At 41.4% G+C, this 15,620-nt stretch overlaps 1 protein-coding gene, 1 long non-coding RNA gene and 1 pseudogene across 3 annotated transcripts in view; 2 read left to right on the plus strand and 1 right to left on the minus strand.

The window, feature by feature from the left end:
• Positions 1-209: 209 nt before the first annotated feature.
• Positions 210-727, plus strand: LOC149108097 (uncharacterized). The gene is made up of 2 exons (XR_016208905.1): positions 210-341; positions 554-727. It is a non-coding gene; the product is annotated as an uncharacterized LOC149108097 (long non-coding RNA).
• A 2,241-nt stretch (positions 728-2,968) lies between these two features.
• Positions 2,969-10,380, minus strand: LOC110063153 (ATPase family gene 2 protein homolog B-like; annotated as a pseudogene). The gene is made up of 7 exons (XR_016208904.1): positions 9,338-10,380; positions 8,165-8,390; positions 7,391-7,637; positions 6,502-6,656; positions 5,697-5,906; positions 4,888-5,436; positions 2,969-4,331 (listed from the first exon to the last, which is right to left on the minus strand). The product of XR_016208904.1 is annotated as an ATPase family gene 2 protein homolog B-like (transcript).
• A 79-nt stretch (positions 10,381-10,459) lies between these two features.
• The window catches only part of LOC110063154 (large ribosomal subunit protein mL54-like), an 8,997-nt gene continuing 3,836 nt past the window's right edge, over positions 10,460-15,620 (plus strand). Inside the window, exon 1 of the mRNA XM_020770108.2 lies at positions 10,460-10,618. Within this exon, the coding sequence (XP_020625767.2) occupies positions 10,510-10,618 (109 nt within the window). The 5' untranslated portion in view covers positions 10,460-10,509. The remainder of the gene's footprint in view (positions 10,619-15,620) is intronic.

The raw sequence follows: 15,620 nt of genomic DNA on the forward strand, positions 1-15,620 counted from the left end.
ATTCTGCATTTACATATGTCTATTGTATTCAGCACAATACTTGAATTTATGATATATTTATAATTATTATAATATAATAATAATAATTTTACTAACAATAATGGTGATGGTGATGATGATGCTACATATTTTTGTTTCCAACACGACTCTTTACATGTTCCATGCTTATAGTTGTTGCCATGTGCCTTGCCTAGTATGTATTTGGCAGCTTCTATGTTGTTTGCAGAACCTATTGAAGTGTCATAAAATAAGGTCACTACTTGTGTGCATTCCTTTTCAGACATGATGTACCTTTGGTCTTGCAATAAGTTCATGGATGATCAAGGAGATTTTAAGGCTAAGTATTATTTCAGTTGCCTTTCTATTTTCTGTTGAAAAGAGTATTATTTCAGTTGATGATGTTCATTCAATTCTCTTGACTGATGACTTCAACTTAGTTTATTTTGCTCGGAAATCTTCCCAACTGAATGACAATTACTGTAAATAGCACCTGTGTATATATCAATATTGAGAGGCAATAAACTGCACCCAATTACTTTTTTTCTCCTATTAGGATTACAGCATAAGTTGAAAGCAGTGGAAGAATAACATGAAAAATGCTGATCAATCCCTCAAGATGTTGCAGAGTGGAGTTCAGAATTAGGGCTTACAATGTTTTGTGAAAAAATGTAGCTTCAGTTGTAACTTGTGCGTTACCATTTTGGAAATAAATGTAGACTATTTTTAATTGTCTAGTGAGTTTTCTTGTCATGAGTGTTATGGCTAAGGAGGGAAATGCTGATGGAGCAGTGTAATGCTGCTTTTCTGAACGACGGTGACCACAGTAGGGCACTCCGTCAGGATTTGACCACCGTTTCCTTACATCTTCTACGACACAAACTGGCATGACCTCCCGAACGTCTTCCACGTAACATCCCAATGCTTCTTTCCGGGCTATGTAAATGGAATCACGACATAAACCACGGCGGTTTAGAATCGCATAAAAGGACTTATAGTCCCCCTTCCGCTTCACGTGGTTCGTCATTCTAGGCTGACTAAACGCTCTCAAACGGGACGGCAGGGTTTCACCGAAGAGAACACATGGGGACGAACGACAATAAACACACATCTCATGCGTGACAGATGCGTGTGTTTCATTCACGTGCGGAGGATTTTGTGTCTGTCTGGTATCGATCTCTTGTCGAACGACCTCTCGTTGCAGCTCGACACATGTTGCTGGAGTATTGTCGGCGGCTTCGTTTTCTTCGGAAACTGTCAAAGAAAGCAAGATTATGTCGATGCGTGAGAACAACCTATTTCGAACTCAGTGGTAAAGCGCTACTAAAGGACATCGTCAAGGAACGTTGCAAATGGCGGGTAAGATTATGTTTCAGCAAACTTAACATGCCAAGAAAGGATTTCGTAGTTAGAAGAAAAAGGCATACAAGTTAGATTAAAAAGTCTGACCCAAAATATCGTGCAGAAATATTTATCCGCTGCTTTGCAAACGGGGGCAATGAATATTTATGCTTCACGCTCTGACAGTATTCTACAATACCCACTGGGATCGGACTTGAGATTACAAATAGAACAATTATCCGCTGTGAGGAGAGAAAATTAGATAATTAAGTACGCTTTACATATTCGCTTTCGCTGCCGGAAAATATAGAAATCCAACATAGATATACTTGTTTTAGTTCGTTTTGCATTTCGGAGTTACAGGTTACTGTTCCAGTTCATTGACCGTAACAGACACCTGCTAGTTTGTTGTGGGATCATAACTGTAATAAGCGTTGAACTGTAATTGCCACCTGCGATAGTCTTTTGTTAAACTGTTATCTACCTGTATTGTTTTGAAAGTTATTAATCTTGTAAACGTCGAATTCCGTTATAGCCAATCGAGCTTTCTGAGATGTATTAGATAATGTTTAGTTAAGAATTTTTAATAGCTTTACGTGATCCTTTAGAATTGTGCTTTCGGCTTAAATAGTCGTGCCTTGTAAAATATTCTTTGGTTACATTCTGGTTATATTCGAGTACGTTTCGAGTACCTTAGTGGATTAAACTCTACTGTTGGACCCAAGAACTGTGTATTCTCTGTCTTCCCGTTGGATTGTTTTGCTGTAACAGATCCCGAGTCCTCTAAGAGTCTGACAAACTCCGTCGCTGCAAGCGTGTTTCCCTCTGGATTGTTGTAACAAGGATAACAACCGTAAGCGGCCCAAAAACCTGTTATCACACCGCATAGAATTTGCGAATAGTGGTACAATATCAGTTATAATCCTGTTGTAAATATGATTCCTTGAAAAGCAAACTAACCTGGCGTTGATTTTTTCTTTCGTGGTTTCTCCACACGAACGATCTCCCCGTTGTTCACGATAAGCCAACCGGTGAGCTCATCGATTAGAGATTCATCCAATAAATAGTAATCTGAAAAGTACTTCTTGGTGTTAGATAAAGATATTTCATTTTTATGGCAAGTAAAGACAGCAAAGACACTTTAATTCACTTACAGCTTACCTTTCGTGTATTCAAATCGCCCGCCATTTTGAATTTGACCCGCGCACGTCAACGGTGAGTGACAAATGAGCCTCGGTCTTCCCAGGAAAGACTTCCTTATATAGCGCGCCTTCGTGACAAACAGGAGGTGGCAGAGGAATCATTCAGAAAATTTTACGGCAAACATGGCGCGGAAGACAATATTTGTAATGAAATCCAGCGCCAAATAATACGCGTAGCTAATATTTTAATGCACTGTTAAGTAAAACACCTGACATAACACTTGAATAACAGCATCTTAGGAGTGCAGACATGCTGGCACGCTAGAAGCCCTGCACTTCAGTTTTTACACATTGAAAAATTTAGTCCATACTCAGCAAGTGTCTCTCGATTTGGGGATCTGTGACGAAACCGCGCCACAAAGGTGGGCTCTCTCTAACAAAAAAAAAACTAAGCATAAACAAACCCGAGAAAACACGCAACAACTACCTAAGTCGACAAGCATTTATTATAACAATTACACTAAAATAACATTATACTTTAAATAGGGTAACTAACAATAATACAATAAGCTAGATAATTAACCTTAATTTATTTACAAAAATATAATAAACAAGCTAAATACTTCAGTACACTTAATCTATTTACAAGAATATTCCTTAAAAAAAATAGGCGTTTCCGTAGTTCAGTTCAGTTCACCTTGCGTCTGAAGTCCTTGTCCATGAACTTGACCCCAACAACGTTCCACCAACACACGACACACAACGAACCAATTCAAACTCCCGTTTATTACTCCCACCTTTCAACTTACTTCTTCCGACTACGTCTTCACTCAGTCCGGTTTATTTCAACTTGACTCTTCCGATTTACTCCAGCTGTCCGGTTTACAACGGCCGACTTCGACGGAACTTTACGCTTGTCCTTCGATTGCTTCGACCAGAACTTTACGCTTGTCATTCGATTGCTTCGACCAGCTATTTAGCACTCACGTTCCCCGGCAAATGGCTCTTTGTCGTGAATTTAGGAATGGTTTACTGATGGCTTCTCAGTAATGAAAATGTGCTTCCGGACGTGTTCCTGCCACTTTCTAGCCTCGCTCGTAACTACACTTCAACCTGCTTCTTCTACACACAGAAAAAACCTCTCTACACGTATCACCCCAAAAAACCCTAAATATGCAAACGCAAGGTGTTACAATCAAAGAAAGGAAAAGAAAACTATTGGTTAAGGACTAATTACAAAAGTATTGAACAGAGCTGGTTACGTAATGAAAGAATACAAATCACACAATCGAATGTTACGGAATAAATATGATTCTAAACAAGCTGTTCCTATGGGATGTAATTAAGCATTCCTTGACAGGATCCAGGCTGGAAGTTAGAAGAGCACGACAGAAGCTTAAATGTTGCTCGAAGGGCCGCCGAGAACAAGTCTAGCTTTGCGAAAGGTCTTGCAATTTCTCGAGCGCCCATGACACAATAGGTAAACAAATAAGGGCATGGAGCAATTATTTTGCAGACGGGCTCACAGATCGCAAGAAAACTCACAGGAAAAATGCACAGGAAACTGTACACTTGAAACTGTACACTTGAAACAGAATGCCTCAAGGCAAATTCACAACCCTTCAAATTTTATTTCAAACCTCGTCACTCATTTACTTATCTCTGGTCAACAGACGCTTAGCTTAGCTTAGTTTGTACGTAAGGAAACTAAGATTTCACCTTTGTATCAGTTTAAATTTTTCTAGTTATTCCGTCGTTAGAGGGTTTCACTGTCGACAGGGCTGCCGTGAAATGTTTATGTTCCACTCTACAAAATGACATGCCTCCATCTTCAAGAGCATACAGTGCGGCCTGCAAAACAACGAACAATGTCAACCAGCCATCAAAATCAGGTGAAACACTCGCTCTATAAATAGATTCATCGTGGTTTACCGCGGTTTTTCGGTCATAATCCCATTTCAGGGAATTGGGTGAGCCTGCGGTGTTAGGCACCACGGTCGTTGTTTAGCAACATGACGTATCGTGAGGGCGACGAGCTGACGTGTAACAATTGGAAAACTCTTAAAGTCCTGATTAACAGAATCGGAAAATCTTCGGCTGCTCCTTCGGTGCATTCGGAGAGACTTGTTCGCTTGACTACCGTAACCTTTAGGAAACAAAATCGTGTCCACAATACCATAAAGAATTTACCTGTCACACATTAAGATATTTCATTGTGCGATGCAGACTGTTACCTTGAAACCGGAGGGATACCAAAAAAAAAATAATAAAAAGGTTGAAACATAGCAGAGAGGTTATCAACTGAAAAGAAACAATGGCTAACTTTAAGAAGTTAAAACTAAACACGTTCTTGAGAAAATCGGGTAGATATTTGCACTTTTTTGTCAGACATTGCCGAATTTCTTACCTCTCTTCACAAGTTTTCAAGATCAGCGCCTGAGAACAACTCCGTGTTCAAAGCAATCTCCTCCAAATCCACGTCCTCTGCCAAGGGACTGGCACGAGTGTGTACTCTCAGGATTTGTAACCGAGCCTCCACGTCTGGAGGAGGTACATAAATGATGCTGTCGATACGGCCCGGCCTCAGAAGCGCCTCGTCGATAGCATCAAGCCGATTGGTGGCTGCGACAATGAGAACATCTTTCACAGTTAAAGAGCTAATGACGTTTAATCTCTGCGTATTAACCGAAATCTCTTCACTTCCCAAGTGTGTCGCCCCGCAATCGTTTCTCATCAATGGCTCTCCATTATTTCCTTGTTCAAAAGGCTTGGTGTTTCTTTCCGCTGATTGGTAGATATTCGCCATTGTTCCAACACCATCCATTTCGTTTACCAGAGTTGACAGTAACCTCGCCTCCACCCCAGTACCACTCGTCCCAGACCGTTTGCCTACGAGGGCGTCCAGTTCATCAAGGAACAAAATGGACGGAGCTGTTGCGCGGGCCTTGATAAACAGCTAAGAGCAATCGATTAACAGATATGAATTACACAGTTGATTTGAGAATACGTAGCATCCCTGGGTTGTTTGCCAGAAACAGAGAACATGTGTTGACGTGGTCCCCATTTTCGACTTAGCTCTGCGTGGATTTAGCTATTTTAGGTATCTTCATTCATGTACCTTCCAGCACGTAAATCAGTCTGGTCTCTGTAGGGACTATAGTTATGTTAACGATTCACATGAATACAGAGTCAGCTTGTAGCATATATCCATCTCACCTCTCTTATTCTGCGCTCCGCGTCTCCAACATAAGGCGAGTACAACTGTGCACAACTGAGGGCCAAAAAGGTGCACTTACAGGAGGTGGCTGCCGCACGCACTAGGGTCGTTTTACAGCATCCCGGAGGGCCATACAGGAGAACGCCCCTGGCGCGTTTAAGGCCAAGACGTGCAAACGATTCTGGATGTTCGAGAGGCCATTCAATTGCCTGTCAATAAAATAATTTGTTAGCCGGATTATCGAAAGGGAGTAATCTGCACTTTTCGCTCATGTTCCTCGTGTTTTGCTCTCGTATCCCACTCGACACTCTCATTTGGCACTTTACCCTTGTATCCCTTGCTTTGCACTCTGCTTTCCAGCTCAAGCCTCTCGCATTGTGCGCGTATTCTCGCTCTCTCTTTGTGTTTCCGCGTTGCGCTCATGTCTCCCACGTTGCACTCGTGTCCCTCGCGCTGCGTTCGTTTATCCCACTTTGCGCTTATAATTTGTTAGCCTATGTACATCCGCCCGCTGCCGATTGTTTTGAGGGAAGGGGGCGGATGTACACAGGCCAGCTAATTGTACACTATCAAGAGATGTTACAAATTATCTTTAACCCTTGCGTGTCGATCTCAAACTATTACATCTCCTTGCACACTTCGTGGTATAAATTGTATTACTATTTGTGTACGTCAAGGCGATATTTCTATGCTGTTTAATTTTCTTTTTTTCTGCTTGACCATGTAATGAAATTAAAAAATTCTTGTTGCAGGCTTTTTGGAAAGTGTGCAAAACGCACAAGCCAGTGACGTATCCTTCCCCACCTGCTTCAGAGCTTGTTTCACATTTTGTAGTCCCCCAATATCTTCCCAGCTCACAGGATTCCATTCAACCATTCCTTCCAAACCTCGGTACATAGATGGCAGAATATGGCACAGTGCTAGCTGGAAATCTGCCATGGTTATTTCACCAACGTTATCTATCAGGAACAGATTTGGATGACAAAGTTAACCATTTACCACTGCATTTTAAAATATAACAATGCAGTCGAACCTCCACTAACGGCCACCTCTTTATAAGGGCCACGTTTTTTGGTCCCAGCTGACAATCCATGCATTCACTCTTATTTTAACCTCGCTACAACGACCACCACTCCACAATTGCAACAGACACTAAAACTTGCCCAAAAGGTCAAAATACCTTCTTGACAACGGCCAGTAAAACTGTCAATACAAAAACCCACTTTTTAATGTAAAAGGTCATGAAACTTGATCTCTATGTGTTGTTAGTCTCTTTTTCTGTCTAGTGTCTGCTGTAGTGATACATTTTGATTTACAAACGCTTATTTGTTGCAGCCCCTAGAAAAACAGGTGTAGTCATATTACATGCCTACCTGTCCATAATGGTCGCAATGGTCACTTTCCTCTGTCCCCAATGTGGCCATTGTGGAGACAGTCGACTCTCTGTTAATTCCTACACTTCTAGCTGGACCTGTTACCAAATTATTTCCTTACCAGTAATACTATGGGAATCACTGTTCAACCAATCAAGAGCACAGTTTACTCCCACCCCCCACCCCGCCCACTAACTCAGCAATTCAGTTAGCTGAAGAGATGTACTACAAGAGAAAAGTGTTTTGCTAAAGTACACAATTCTATGACCACAGCTAAGACTTGAATCCACACTCCCCGATCCAGAATTCAATTACATTACCTTCATTGCCTTTCAAAATTTCTTGTACACTTATACTGTAGGGGTTCCCATTGTTGCTGTGATTTATCATTCTTTTCAAGGCCACAAATGCTGCTTCCCTGCATAAAGAGGCTTTATCAGCACCAACATAACCTAACATCAGTTCAGCAACATGTGCTAGATCAACCTCATCTAACAATTTTAAGGATTGGGTGTGAGCTTTTAGCATAGACAATCTCTACATGGCATTTGGCACTCCAATCACAACCTGAAAACACATACAAACCATTCAACTTATTATAATTATGTAGATATCATGTAAAAAGGAAAATTATAGCAATGATAGCAATGGATAGACCAAAAACCTAGGCAGATTTCACACATTAATATTGATTGAAAAGAGGTTGAATTGTGTCAGATATTTTAAAACTTCTCAAAGACATTGAAAAATCATCAAGCTTAAACAAAGAAAATCAAAAATACATGATGTTTGGATATCTAATAACTATAGATTTTGACGATTCATTTCTCTATGTTCTTCTTGGTATTAATTTTGAATGCCTAAGAATATAGACAGTGTTTTATATTTCCAGACACCTTAAAATTTGTCAAAACATCCTGTGCTGTACCTCATAATTTCACCTCTCTACTCTGTGCTTAGACTGAAATGTGGTAAGGTATGGACTCTCTGGTTTGAAATATTACTGAAGGGCTAAGCATAACTTGACAATGTTCATACAAGTTTTCTTTAGCCTTTGTTTTTAGCAATTTAAACCACCACTTTAAATCCCTAACCTCTCTATCAAGTCTGCCCAGCCTTCGAAGTGCAGGGTCAATAGCATTTGGTCTGTTTGTTGCTCCAATGATGACGAGTTGACCTCGAGATTCCAAACCATCAAGAAGAGTAAGAAGCTGGGCAACAATTCTATCCTCTTGTTCATTTCCACTACTTCCTCTCTTTGGACACAGAGCATCAAGTTCATCAATGAATAAAACACATGGACCACGCTGTGAAGCATTCCTGAAGGAAAGGATAATGAGTATTTGAAAGCATTGTGACCATGATTCTTAATCTCTGTGCTAACCAATACACATTATCCTCCCTTGAGCTATCACTAAGGTAAATGGTTTAATAGCTAGGCACTTTGGCCTTATAACACCAGAGTTAAATTACAGATTCTAATAATGGCATGAAGATATGAGGAGAGTTGCTACCCCCTCCCACCTCCCCTAAGTAAAAAGTTGGGCTGTTTCAGGTTACATTGTGTCAAAGTAGATGTTTGTTCATGCTTTATGTAAATCTAGGGAGGCTATTAGAGCAAAACAAACCATGGATCCCTGTGAATGTGATTATTTTTCAAAACAAAAATGGTCTACAAACAGGATCTTTACAACTAAAAGACAAGTCATTTTGGTGCCTGGCCCCAATGTTCATCATAATGAAAAGTAATAGTCCCACAATTTTGCAAAATTGGTTGAACAATGTTGATTGACTATGCCATTAGCTGGATGCACATGAACAAATAACATTTGCTTAACATTTGTGACTGATGAAGGGGTTTTCCCTGAAACGTCTCTATCAGAAAGATACATAAGTACTTTTTGTAAACTTAATCGATGAATGCAATGTCCAGTGACTGACGTAATATATCAAACAAGAAAGACCGTGTTTGACCACATTTCCAAACACTGAGAAGAGAGTTGAAAATACAACGCGCATGGAGTATTCTTGATGAACTGCGAGGTGTTTGGAAATGTGGTCAAACACTGTCTTGAGTGTTTGATATAACTTCTCAATCGAGACTAAAACTAAGGAGAAAACAGAGAAATAAAATCGTTAAATCTATGCTAATTAAGATCAGATATCCAAACACCATCACGGTCATGATTTTCTTTGTTTAAACTTAATGAATTATTAATGAATTTGAAAACACTATTTCCAGCAATGGAACAGTCACTCTTTGTTACCTTGCAATCTCAAAAGTTTTCCTCAAATTTTCTTCACTCTCTCCTGGATGTGGCCCAAACACATGTGTGCCATCCAGTGTTATTAACTTTGCACTGCACTGTGAAGTTACACTCTTAACAAGGTGAGTCTTCCCAACCCCTGGGGCTCCTTGCAGTAAAATTCCCTTGGGGCACTCAAGTCTTAAATGACTAAAGCACTTTGGATACTGAAAAGGATAGCTTAACACTTCTTGAAGTTCTCTCACTGTATCATCAAGACCTGCTAGGATCTCATTGTTCTTGTTTCCAAGTTCACATTTCCTCCTGACTGACTGAACAATAATTTTTGTTTTGTCAGTGACTTTCACTGGGTTATCCTTTAGGGACTGGGTCAAGGGTTCTGTGGAGAGTATCAAAATCTTTGCCATTCCTTTAGATGAGCTCTGATTGTTTCTAAATTCCTTCGGCTCAATAAAGCATCCCTGCATAACGATGCAACCTCTTAATAAATAGACAGAAACTCTTTCTCTCTTCATTTCTTGCGCAACTTCAGTCAAGTTGAGATCAAAATCTTCAGATCCTTTGCGAAAAAATAAAGACACAATAACGGTTTTTGCATTCACTGGCTCAACAATAACTATATTTTTTTCTGATATGTACTTCTTGTAACAAGTATGGTTCATCTTCCACGTATTTACGCTGTTCGGAAGGGTGACAAGCGAATCATATTGAATAACATTGTCGTTCCATTAGTTCTTGGCCACAAGGAACAAAATGCAAATTCAGAGTCAACTGTTAGTCGAACCGGGGAATTGATCTTTCCACCAATGTTTTGGAGCAATTCGACATCTACCAGTGTTGAAATCTTTTGCTTGACAGTAAACACAACTTAGCTGAAATTCAGTCGTTTCGTCCGCCATGTTGTTTTGACCATGTGCGTTGATTTCCTTTCTTTGTGGGGTAGTGACAGTGCAAGTATTGTTAAGTTCGTAATATAACTTTCATGTCGGGTTAACTGATTGTCATTACCTTTAAGAATTTTCGTTCGATATGCTTACATGTAAGTATTCAATAAATGTTTGAAAAATACGAAAATTTTTCAATTTTTTACCTTCACGCATTCTCCCTTCCCCTCCATGGCAAAGAAGAAAAAAAACAATTCTGTAAGGACTGCGGGCTCATTAGGACACAAAATGGCGGCAGCGAGATGTGTTCGAGGTCTGTGGACAAATCAAGTTTTATCAATGCAGATTTCAACAAGGCTAACAGTTCAGCCTGCAAGTTTATTTTCAAGTGAATCAGGTAAAATTTTAAGAGGGTCTAGAACATTCAGCTTTTTTAAAATGGCTCAGTATCAACCATATTGCAGTCTGTGGTAGTGCCCATGAAAAAATAATACGAACCTCTTGTCACCATGCTCCTAGGGTCGTAACTGAGGGTTTTACGTGAAATGCTTGAATTGGCCCAAGTTGTGCTTAATAGTTTTAATTAACAGCCCCTTGTCTGGGACTGAAAGATAACCAAGGCTTTTATATCTGTCGTTTGACTGCGTTTGAAAGCGTTTCTCTTCCCTGCTAATATTTAGTTGCAATTTTGATAGTGAATTTAAAGCTCATACCAATCTTGTTAAGCCCGTGTTTCCACGAGAGATATTAACCTTGGTTTTGTTTTAACTGTACTGATGTGAGATTTTTAATCATGTAAACACAGTAGCAAACCTCGGTAAATGGCAGCAAAATCAAAAGTAAGCCAACCTAAGGGTGCGTTTCTTTAAGAAAATCCAAGATTGGATTCTTAAATCTCAGGCCCGTAGCAGGGGGAGGGGCAGGGGGGGGGCTCGAGCTCCCCCAGAAATTTTCAGACTTGACTTAAATTCTGCTACAAAAGTGGAACTTTGCCACTAAAATGGATAGTTGTCAATAGAAGCTACAGTTTCAAAGTATTGTCGATCATAGTAAGATTATGTACTGTTGTTCTTCTGTGCAATTTGGAATTGTGTAAAGGAGTAAAATCGTATTTTTGCTCTGCCAAAAACAACCAACAGCTTTAAAATATCTGCTTATTTTTCATCAAAATAGACAGAAGCAAAATGGATCGAAATGCACCAATGACAATCCCTGAACTTGACCTCTTGAACTTTGTTGGTTTCTGTGGTGTTGTACCGTTTAAGTGAAAACCACTGCAAGTTAAACTCAGCTCTGATTTATTGACTACATGCTCGCACCGACTACAAGGGGAGTATGAACTCCTTTTCTGACTGCATGCTCGTATGATTGACAGATGTCACTACATCTCTCCCCTTCTTGATAATAAACTTACCATCATATATGTCAACTAACTAGATCAAACAACTTTACAATAACATCAACAAACGATAAGCATGCCTTCTAGTAATGGGCCTCTTAAAGTGTTCAGTGTTTATGCTAGTAGATTATTTGAATGTAATCTGCGAGCCTCGCTGGGGGTCTCCTCTGTCTCTGTGACCTCCCCAGGCCTCCGTCATTTGCACTTGGGGGGTTTGGATCTTCATCTCATGTCGAAACTTCGGCTTGTTCAGCAAGTCCTCTGGTTCTTCCTGTTCTCTGCGATCTCCTTCAGCTTTCGGATCTTTTGGGATGATTTTAAACATAGCTGAGTTTCACGTTATGGACTTGAAACCATTGCTAGGCATAACCATAGATCCTTTCTTTTCCTCTACAACAAGGGGTTCTGGATTAAAAGGAGTGCCTAATTTGTTTTTCTTTGTTTGTCTCACAAGCACTGTATCTCCTGGTTTGATATTGCTTGGATTTGTGTTCAGTCTCGAGTCTGCATATGCCTTGATCTTTGACTTCTGTTCTGCATCTCTGTCTGCCATAGTCTTCCGAGTCTCCTGCAGGGTATGCTTTCTAGCTGGTGTTGGTGATACTTCTGGCAGGGTGATCTTGAGTTTCCTTCCATTGAGTGCTTCCCTTTGGGATACATTCGTGGTCATGTGCGGTGTCACACGATACTATCTGAGAAATTTGTAGAGTTCCTGTTTCCAATTTTTGCCCTCAACAACAGCAGTTCGCACGCACTTCCCAAGGTTTGGGATAAAATGTTCTGCTTCGCCATTAGCTCTCAGCCAAAGAGGTTGAACTTTCCTGTAATGGAATCCTAAATGCTTCGCAAAGTTGCTGAACTCGACTCCGTTAAAAGAGAGGCCATTGTGGGTCTTCAGCTTGTTCGGGATTCCCTGCCTTGAAAATATGGCATTGAGACTCGGGATAACAGATTTGGTTGATGTGGACTTGATGATCTCAACTTCCGGGAAGCAGCTGTATTCATCAATGACAACTAGGAGATAGTCACCCGAAGGGAATGGTCCAAGGAAATCCATTGCCAGCATTTTCCATGGTCCACTAGGTAGCGGCGTCATCTGCAGAGGTTCAATTCGCAATGTCTTGCTTGGAGTTACTGCTTGGCATGCTAGGCAGTTATCGACTTTATCTTTGACCATCTTGTCTATTCCAGGGAACCAAACTTTCTCACGAATTAAGCGCTTCGTCTTTACGATGCCTTGATGTCCCACATGTGCCAGCTCTACGGCTCTTTCTCTCAGCTTGCTTGGGACTACGATTCTGTTACCTCTCAGTACCACTCCACTGTAAACCAGTAGCTCGTCCTTGAGTCTTTTGTAGTCTAGTATCTCAGAGTCAGTCCAGTGGTCTGTCTCGATCGCCTTGATCAGTGACTGGAGTGTGGAATCTTTCTCTGTTTCAGCCTGAATCTCTTGAAGTGTCATAGCCTTTGGTATGGCGTTGGTGCGTTCCTCTCTGCGGTTGCTTGGAGGTTTGGGTATCTGCTCATGAAGTCGGTGGGGTTCTCAGCATCCTTTCCGGGCCGATACACAAGATGACAGTTGTACAGCATCAGCCTTAGCTTCCATCAGTCCATGCAAGCTGAAGTGGGCTTGTGACTCTTAAAGATGCCTAGGAGAGGCTTGTGATCCATCACGAGTGTAAACTCAGATCCATAAAGGTAAAGATGAAAATGTTCCAGAGTCCACAAGATCGCTAGCATTTCCCTCTCGGTCTGTGAGTATCTGGTTTCCACGTCGCTGAGTGCTCGACTCACGTAGCTGATAACCTTGCCGTTCTGTGCTAGTAACCCTCCAAGACCGACAAGGCTTGCATCGACTATCACTTTGGTCTCTTGAGCAGGATTGAAGTATGCCATGACATGACTCTTAATCAGACTGTCCTTGAGTTCGTCAAACGCATGTTGCTGTTCGTCTGACCACTGCCAAGGTGTCTCCTTTTGGTGAGAGCCCGTAACGGTGCTGTGATTGTAGCATACTCTGGGATGTAGTGCGACATGTACTGGGCCATTCCTTGTAACGACTTGACTTCGCTTACATTCGCTGGCTCGCCCATGTTCATGATTGCCTCTATTTTCTCAGGATCGGCTCTGATTCCTTCGCTGCTGAAAATATGGCCATAGACCATGACCTCACTCCTTGAGAAACTACACTTCTCCTTGTTCAGACGTACGTTGTGTTGTTGGAGTTTGGTCAGGACACCATAGAGATTCTGGTCATGCTCTGCTGTAGTCACTCCAAACACAATGATGTCGTCAGAGATATTCTTGCATCCCGGTAGGCCTGTAAGTATTTCCTCAATTGCATTCTGGAAGATCTCTGATGCAGCGTTTATTCCGAACATCAGACGTTTGTACCTCCTCAGACCCACATGAGTGCTAAAAGTCGTGATGTGGCAACTCTCTGGTTCTAGCTCAAGTCGATGGTATCCGGAGGAGAGGTCTAGCTTGCTGAAAATGGTCGCACCGTTTAGATCGGCGACCAGGTCGTCTATGGTCGGCATTAGGTGCTTCTCACGCTTTACCACCTTGTTAGCTTCTGCATGTCTACGCATAATCTGACTTCTCCAGAGCTCTTGGGGACCACTACGATGGGGCTCACCCATGGAGTTGGGCCTGTCACCTTTTCAATAATGTCTAAGCTCTCTAGTCTCTCCAGCTCCTTTTCCACGTCTTGCTGTACATGAAAGGGGATTCGGCAGTGTGGTTGTTGTTTGGACTGCACATCAGGGTCTATGTGAAGCTTGACTACCTTTCCTCTCACTTTGCCGATGCCACCAAACAGATTTTCAAATTCACCGCTCGCGAGGTGCTGGGGACTAGTCTTGTCGGTTCCGACATGGTTGACAATCTTCAGGAGTTCTAGCCTTTGCGCGGTGTCATATTCTAGGAGATTTCCTGAACTGCCTTGAACAATGTGCAGAGTCGCTGATGTGCTGTTGGATTTTGCAGTTATCTTGGCATGAATGGTTCCTAGCAGGGGTAGGGGTGAGGGTGATCCATAAGAGAAAATTTGCCATTTAAATAAATAAAATAAATAAATATACATTTATATAGCGCCATTTTCCACTAATTGTCCATGGCGCTTTACAATACTTTAAAATTAAAATCCTAATTCTTTAAAAACCTAAAATCCTAAATCCTAAAAGTTAAAATCCTATTTGGCTTGTTCTAGAGGTTTTGCTTTGCCTTGGTAAATTCTTTGGTAGGTGACTTCGTCGATGAGATTAACTGAAGCTCCGGAATCCAGCATCAGTTCTACGTATTCTCCGTCGATCTCCAATCTGCACATGGGTTGCTTCTTCTCTCCTACTGCATATACGTAGTCTTCCTCATCTGTGTCTTCTTCTTCTGTCACGTGTTTCACTGAACCAGGAGGAACTGTTCTACAAACCTTAGCAAAATGATTGAGCTTGCCACAGGAGGTGCACTTCTTGTTTTTAGCAGGGCAGGAGTCTTAGTGGGGGTAAGCGCCACCGTAATTTCTGCATTTTGATGACTCCTCAGTATTGCGTGACTGATTGTGTGACTCGCTGCGTGATTCGCCGTGTTCCTCTCGTCGGCGACCTTTGCCTTTCTTTGGACGCCTGACGCTCTTCTTTTTGTGTTTTACGTTGTTCACCATCGTTTTGTCACTCTCCACTTCTTTAGCTTGCATTTCACTGAGCTTGAGGGCTCTGCCAGCTTTTAAAAGAGCAGTTAAATCAAGGTCTTCACGTAGTGCTTTCTGCCTCAGTGCGTTTGACTTGCAGCTTAGAATAATTTGCTCCTTGATTTCTTTATCGGTGTCTGCAAATTCGCAGGTCTTCGCAGGAGTTCAAAGTCTTGTGGGGAAACTGTCCAAACTCTCGCCTTCGTTTTGCTGAGCTTTTCTGAAATTGAAACCTTGTAAGTTGTGTTGACTTGGGGATTGAAGTGAGCGGTAAGTTTTTTGACCGCTGTTTTGTAATCTTCGTCTTCGCCG

Source organism: Orbicella faveolata, unplaced genomic scaffold, assembly GCF_042242905.1.
Source record: "Orbicella faveolata isolate gen_17 unplaced genomic scaffold, um_ofav_v1 contig_26, whole genome shotgun sequence".
In the NCBI taxonomy this organism is placed as follows: domain Eukaryota; kingdom Metazoa; phylum Cnidaria; class Anthozoa; order Scleractinia; family Merulinidae; genus Orbicella; species Orbicella faveolata.